At 52.0% G+C, this 7,895-nt stretch overlaps 1 protein-coding gene across 1 annotated transcript in view; it reads left to right on the top strand.

Moving 5' to 3' along the window:
* The first annotated feature begins 3,782 nt into the window (after positions 1-3,782).
* Positions 3,783-7,895, top strand: part of FBXO10 (F-box protein 10) — a 20,615-nt gene continuing 16,502 nt past the window's right edge. Inside the window, 2 exon segments of the mRNA XM_009321276.1 lie at positions 3,783-4,147; positions 4,149-4,359. Coding sequence (XP_009319551.1) covers positions 3,783-4,147; positions 4,149-4,359 — 576 coding nt within the window.

Here is a 7,895-nt window from a genome sequence, read left to right as displayed (position 1 = left end):
CGGCAGAACTTCTACCCCGGTTTCTTTCTCCAGCTTCCCAGCTGCCCGCACTGCCCCGGGTTTGTGCCGACCCCTTGGCCCTGTTCGTAAGGACGCGAGAAGCTGCTTTAGGATCAGGTACCGCGTCTCGGAGGGGTGGTTCTGAGCAGAGGACGGCAGGCATTTTTCCACGGCAGAACGTCGTCAGAACACCAGGCTGATCCCAGGCTGCCTGCGGGTGCTGTTCTGGGCTCCGAGGCTCTCGGGGACTTGGGCGCTCGGTCCCCAACACCTGCAAGGCTGGTGTGAAGCTGTCAGTGAGGCCTCCTCGGTGTCCTTTGAGAAAGGTGGCATCCTCTTTTCTTGGCTGGTCTTGATGTCAGTATTGCCTCTCACTGGGGAGGTGCTGGAAGATACAAAGCACTAACAGAGTGCATAGTTTTACTGTTTTTTTGTTGTGGGGTTTGATTAATTTTAGTAGTTTGGTAGTAAACAACAATGGCTCATTTTTATTTTAGTATTGCTACCACAAAGTTTAATGGCAAGGCGTATTACAATTTAACCCATAATGATAAGCCTGCAAAAGGGAGAGGAATAGCAAAGAGAAAATGCTGAGCTGTTTGCCTGCTTGAAAGGGTGTGAGACTAAGTCTTGCCCCCAAGTTCTGCTCAAAACTCTCCCTCTTCCAGTGTCGGTGTCCAGTTTCCATGGCATCACGATGCCCAAGCTGGGGATGTCATGACAGGGGAGAGGCTCAGAGCTGCCAAGCCCCACAGACAGTAGTTGTGAAGGACGTGGCGCTGCTGTCACAAGACCTTCCATCCCAGCAGACTGCGTGGAGTGCCACTGCAGGGCTGTGGCAGCAAGTCTGTATTTCTTCCAGTAAAGTGGGGGATTCCCCACTGGGTACCCAGGCATTGTGTAGGATGCTAGGACAAACTTGAGACTTAGTTTCAAGGCAAGTCTGTGCTTTCTTGAGCAGATTCCCTCGTGATAGTTGCAGGATAGCTGGGAGTCAAGCTGTCTGTGAGGAGAAGTAGAATTCCCCGCATTTGGTCAAAGAGTATCGTTCAAAGCACTAAGCGCTTGCCTAATATGCTAGCATGCATCTGTGAGAAGAAAGGAGCCTGGTTCCTGATTGCTTTTAACAGCATCATATGTGAGATGAACTCTGGCATTAGAGGGTAGCTGCAGTCCTCACCTGAGCATGTTTCCTGGCACACGAGTGGGCATGAGCTGCCAGTGGTGGGGATAGGCAGGGCCAAAGCCAGAACTGCCTGGTGCAGGGTCAGAGCTGCTCCTGCCAGCAAAGGCTGTCTCAGGTGCCCAGCTGACTTGAAGCTGCCCCGTGGACATGCACGCTTTCTTGTGGTGTTTGTAGGGCTCCTACCACACTGGAGCACTGATCTCTGGCTGCTGCGCACTGGATAATGTGCACAAAGCAGGCTGCTTCAGGGAGAGTGCTGATGGATGGTGGAACTCCCCATTTTGCATTATGTCGTGGTTTAACCCCAGTTGGCAACTGAGCACCACGCAGCCGCTCGCTCACCCCCCCACCAGTGGGATGGGGGAGAGAATCGGAAGGGTAAAAGTGAGAAAACTCGTGGGTTTAGATAAAAACAGTTTAATAGGTAGAGCAACAGTCACGCACGCAAGCAAAGCAAAACAAAGGAATTAATTCACTACTTCCCATCGGCAGGCAGATGTTCAGCTGTCTCCAGGAAAGCAGGGCTCCCTCACGCATAACGGTGACTTGGGAAGACAAACAGCACCACTCCAAACATCCCCCCTTCCTTCTTCTTCCCCCAGCTTTTATATACTGAGCATGATGTCACATGGTATGGAATGTCACATGGTATGGGATATCCCATTGGCCAGTTTGGGTCAGCTGTCCTGGCTGTGCCCCCTCCCAGCTTCTTGTGCCCCTCCAGCCTTCTCAGTTGGTAGAGCATGGGAAGTTGGAAAGTCCTTGACTAGTATAAACACTACCTAGCAACAACTGAAAACATCAATGTGTTATCAACATTGTTCTCACCCTAAATCCAAAGCACAGCACTGTACCAGCTACTAGGAAGGAAATTAACTCTATCCCTGCTGAAACCAGGACACATTACTGTTTTTTCCGGTCACTGATAATAACACTTCTACTCTCAAATACCAAGTGGTAAATTTTGTGAGGTACCTCCCCATTTAGTGAAGCTGCTTGTCCTGTGCTTTGTGGAGATGGGTGGGAGGTCACCGAGCACATGGGGCATCGGGAGGCTTGTTCGCTGCTGCATGTGCCAGGTGGGGGGCCAGCACGGGAAGCAGGGGCTGAAGTCCTACAATCAGGAGGGGCTTTGTGCCGTCGGTAGCCACCGTTTCTCAGGGTGGGACATAGGGAATGACGCTGGGCAGGTGGCATGAACTGGAGCAGAGGGGCATGGTCTTGCACACCCTCGGCAGCAGTGGCCTCATGCCAGGGTAGAATTGGGTGTCTGGGGTCCGTTGTGAGCCATGCCTGCTTTGCTGGCAGTGCATTGCCAGCAGTCATGAATGCTTTCTTCTTGATCCCTCTTCTGCTTGGAGTGTCCCACTGGTGTTCCTGGGCACTGAAGATGAACTTGGCCTCTGGAGAAAGTTTCACACCCTTCCTAACAAGCCCTGCATCCCAGACAGCACTGTCAGGCTGGGGTTGGGGACTGGCAGCCCTCTGTCCCCTGCAGCAGTCCTGCGAGCCCCCCTAACGCCAGCAGCAGCCAGGCAGGTCCCACGGGTGCACCGCCCCCTTCCCACAGCACGACCTAGCTGAACTCGCAGTGGCTCTGCGTTGTGTAGCGTATGCTCCCAGCTGTGCCTTTCACTCACCAGAGGCGCGTCTGGCCTCGTGTCCACCCTGCCTCAGCAGCACCTCGCTCCTGGGGCCTTGCTTCATGCCACCAGCTGGCAGCTGGCAGATGGCTCTCCCAGGGAGGAGGGGACAGGGGCTGGGACCCTCTGCTGGCCCCTCAAAAGATGCTCGCGTGCTGCTGAGCAGTTGCCCTCAACTCTGCTAAGAGACGTGCTTTCCTGGGAGGCTTTGGCCTCACCTTCACCCTTCCCGTGACTTGTCTGGAGCTGCACTGCAGCCTGCTGCCCTGGCAGCACATTTCTGCCGCTGTGCTCGCCACATGCAGCTGCCCGCTCCTTCTGCCTCTTTGAGTGCATGGGGAGTTCTGCTGGGGCCAGGAGGGCAGGGCCATTGGCTCTCCCCTGCCGCCGCCTTGCCCAGCGGTCTCGGTGCAGCACCAGAGGGAAGTGTCGTGCCTGCTGAGGTGGATGGCGAGACCTGCTGAGGGCCAGCTGTCTGCCAAGGACTGACAGAGTGTGGCGGGGGGAATCCATGGCAGCCACTGCCTGCCAGGGGCAGACAGATGTGCTTGTTCTTGCGCAGTCTTTGAGCCCCAGGGTTAAGCAACAAAGTTTTAACCACCCCGAAGGAGCAGAGACCTCAGAACAGCTTGTTTGGGCATTGCTGGCCCGTGAGCAGGGCTAGCGTGAGAGGGAAGGAGGGAGGCCTGGGGGTGATGGTGGAGGGAGCATGCCGTAGGGTGAGTGCTGAACCCCACTTGGTCAGAGCCCGTGTCTCTGCCTGAGGCATGCTGGCCTGCTGCTCTGGGCCTGCTTGTGTACAGCTCTGTCCCCGGAAAGGTATGTCCAGTGGGGACCTGCATGTCCCTGTCGACACAGGGTCCCTGCCCTGGCTGAGCCTCATCTTCCCCTCTGTGCCCCACAAGCTCTCAGGGCTCACCACTGACGCTGTGTCCCGTCCTTTGCAGGTGCTGATGGAGGTCGGGTGCCTGCCAGTGGAGCTGTGGCAGCTCATCTTATCCTACCTGCGCCTCCCTGACCTGGGCCGCTGCAGCTTGGTTTGCAGGGCCTGGTACGAGCTTGTCCTCAGCCTCGACAAAACGCGCTGGCGGCAGTTCTGCCTGGGCTGCCTTGAGCACAGACACCCCAACTGGCCCAACCAGCCCAGCGTGGAGCCGCGGTCCTGGAGAGAGGCATTCAAACAGCACTACCTGGCCTCCAAAACCTGGACCAAAAACACGCAGGACCTGGAGTCATCCAACTGCCTCTCCCTCTTCCGGAGGAGGAAGGGCCGGCGCCAGCTCTGCATCGGTGCGGCGGGTGAGTTCAGCAGCCTCCGTGGCCTTTGCCAGCCCCTATGACTGCCTTGTGCTGCTGCCTGGTGTGCATGAGGAGCAGGGCGAGGTGCTACTGAAGGTGCCCGTGGAGGTTGTGGGGCAAGGCAATCTGGGGGACGTGGCGCTGCTGGCGAGCATTGACCAGCACTGCCCCACCGCCCGCCTCTGCAACATGGTCTTCATGCCGGCTCGCTTCACCTCGGTGCTCTACAAGGTGAGGCTTGGCGGAGCTGGGGCGGTGGGGATAATGAGGCTGCCGAGGTGTCACAACTGAGGGGGTTCCCCAGACTGCAGGCGTCTGGAGAGCATGACCAAGGGTTCATGGGGCTCCCTAATGCGTGGGGGCTCAGGGGCTTTGTCCTCTGAACTACTTCATTACAGTTCACCACAAATGCCACACAAATCTCCACTAGCAAGTCTGCCTTTGATTAATAAAGCAAATATATATATATCAGGCTATTACAAATTACTATCAGCAATCAATAATACAGAATTAATCAATAGTATGGCAGCAATCAGTAATAGAAACAATCAATCGTATAGCAACAACCAGTATTATAGCAACAACCAATAACAGCAACAAACAAGTATGTATATACTATTACAGCTTACTGCAAACTTATCACCAATACAACAGCAGATATGCTTATGATAGATTACTTATATGGATATGTAATACAGGTATCAAGAGAATTAGATTTCAGAAGGGGCCAAACCATCTGTCACAGGTGAATTATTAAGAGAGGTCATCATTGTGGGGTAAACTAGAAAGGTTTTATTAATGGTTAAACGATGATCAAATGATAATTAATCAATGATTGAATAATTAAATGCTAATAAAATGGTGATTAAGCAATGATTGAATGGTAATGAAACACTGCTTTAACAATGATTTAAATGATGATTTAAACAATAATTTAGACGGTGGTCAAGCACTCTACTACTTACTACTCTTCTAATAATTAAGCTATAGCTGGATATATACATAAAAATGTTGCTAGCATACAATATACCTTTAGGCCTAATGTAAACTTACCTCGATACATATATCAGATGCCAGGTAAGAAGTGTCTCAGCCTTGAGGAGGAACCTTGAGAGGCGTCCCTGCTCAGGGGAGATCCCCGCCATGCAGCCTGCTGCTGTACAGGAGAGCTCAGTGGGGGCTACAAATATTTATAGCGTAAAGTGATGGACTGGTAGTCAACCCCTGCTTTGGTGTTTGTGCTGGTGCACAGCTGTAGCAGTTTTAGTTTTGTTTTGTCCCAGCTCAGGCTGGCACTGTTAGCTTCTGATAAGACGTGGCCTAGACTCCTTAGTCCCTGAGAAGATCTGGCCTGGCACCATTCTCACGGTTTGCACAGCAGGGCTGACTTCACTCAGGGCTACTTGTCAGTGATGCCTGAACCAAAGCACTGTTCACTTGGTTAGAGTGGGGGCATCTGTCACACCATCCTGAGGGGCACCCAACCACCCCAGAGGTGGGAGGGCAAACCAAACTAACCCCAAAAGTGGGGCCAAAGGGGGACCAGCGAGACAACAGAGTCTCACATCAAAAACGCTCCATGTCACAGTGGCGTCAGCCGGGCATCCCCCGCCAGAGTCTGACATCTCGTAGCAGGTTCATGCGGAGAGTTCAGCTGGTTTAGGAAAGGAAAAGTACGTGCAGGACAGAACTTTCTCAGAGAGAGAGGCTCCATTTTGGATAAAAATGAAATCTGTTTTAAGAGGGTGTAGCATACCACCACTTTGAGCAACTAATAGATGCTGTTAATTTCCATTTTTCAGCTGGAACAGACAATAGATGATGATATTTTTGTTCTTTCAGAGTAATTTTATTTTTCTAGACTGTTTCCACTTTTCCAGATGATAAGTTGCCGTTACACTCCCTTGTATTTTGCACTTATCGGTGGTATCTCACGATATCTCTGGTTTCTCAGTACGCAGCTGCACCTCAGAGATGCAGCTGCGCTTCTCAAGGATGTTTCTGGCTCCCAGGCTGGCAGGTGTTTTCCTTTGTTCAGTGTTTTTCCCCTTCTCACCAGCCACCTTTCCAACTGCCCACATGGCAAGGTGTGAGCAACCTGAGAGGCTGGGCATGCAAGAGGTGCCCCCGGGAGCCAGCACTCCGTGCAGTGCGCCCTGCACCAGCCCTGCTGCCCCAAAAAACAGTTGCCGCTGGACACTCTGCCCTCAGCCTGGGCTGGGAGCCCGCAGCCCAGGATCACCTCCAGACCTAAGCCAGGACATGGGATCATGGGCCCAGCCCCGCTGCCATGGTCTGTACTGACAACACTTTGGTCACCATGGGCAGCCGCTGACTGGTCCAAAGTGGGATGTGCCCAGTGCGAGTGCTGTGCCCGTGAGCTGTGCCTCCAAAAACGAGACCCTCATGATGAGTCAGCCCACCATTAGTTATAATTTATGGTTTCATTTCCTTTTCACCATTTTATTATGTGACATATTTAACTTAATCAGCCTGAAAGTCCCCAGGAGAAAGATAATGCACTGGCATGTGGTGGGAAAACTGAGTTGCAAATCTGCTGAGAAAGCCCCTGTTTGTCCACGGCCATGTGCTGGGTTGCTGAAGCGGACATGTGGTGTCTCGCTCAGCGATGTTTCCTGCATTTGGCTGGTCAGCATGGCTGCATTTCACCTTTCAGGCTGTCGCTCTGGTCTCCCCACGCAGTGGGGTGATGGTACAGCCCTTCAGCTGCTGTCGGTGGAACAAGAGCATTTCCTCCCAAATCTGTCAATGAAAAACAAATTAAAAAAGCAAACTTATGCCAGTCCTACTGGCAGTCATTAAAACCCTGCGAGAGTTGCAATTTCAGAAGGGCTTTCACAAGCAGCCTCTCAGAAGCTGATTTGATTGTGTCCCTTTTAATTAGCTTTTTTTAATTAAAGGGAAGGTACAATTCAGTCTGGAGCAGGCTAGCGGTCTGAAGGGATTTCTGTGTGGTTGTCTTTGGGTACAAAGAAATGCATTCCAAAACCTGTTTGCAGTATGACCACTTCTGAGAGTGCTCAAGGCTTAAAACAAATGTTAGGATGGTGTGTTGGCTGCAAACTCCAGAAATCTCTGTAAAATTGCCCCAGCTCACCTGGCATAAGCTATTGATCTGTCTGCTTTTAATGTGGTGCACTAGGCAAGTGAGGGATAACCAGGGAAGAGAAAATAATGATTTAGGAGATTCCTACTCAAATTAGGAGCACAGTGAAATTCCAAGCACACTACTCAGTTTTTCTGACCTGCCCCCTCTGTATCTTGTTGCATTTCTTATGGCCTTTTCTGTAGATAAGCAGAGACTTGCCCTGCCTATGCAGGAGAGAGATATTTGGCCATGCATAATCATCCTGGTGGTTTGCCAGCACCCATAAATTGCTACGTGCATTGCCTAGCAAAGCAGGAAGGCTGTGGTAGGGATGGCTCACAATTCTGCAAGTACCAGCAAGTCAGATGGGAAACCACAGCCAGGGAACAAGGAATTGATGGTGTCTCCCCTGCTGTAGTATCACAAGGTTATGCCTGTGCAGCAGTACAGCACAAATTTTTACCTGTTTTGCTTTGAGCTTGATGCACTGTGGGTGCAACATCCTTCCACCAAGTATGCTAACAGCTCCAGGGAGAATTGTAGCTCTCCAGGCCAACCAGGCGATGTTTGATGTTGTCTTACCTGCTGCTTCACCCAGTAAACCCCTGAGTCCATTAACAATGCCAGCTGGCAAATACACGTCTCTGAAGGTTGCAAA

The sequence above is a fragment of the Pygoscelis adeliae genome, unplaced genomic scaffold (assembly GCF_000699105.1).
Source record: "Pygoscelis adeliae isolate BGI_AS28 unplaced genomic scaffold, ASM69910v1 Scaffold433, whole genome shotgun sequence".
In the NCBI taxonomy this organism is placed as follows: domain Eukaryota; kingdom Metazoa; phylum Chordata; class Aves; order Sphenisciformes; family Spheniscidae; genus Pygoscelis; species Pygoscelis adeliae.
Note: the sequence above shows the minus strand (reverse complement) of the source record. Positions and strands in the feature narration are given on the sequence as shown.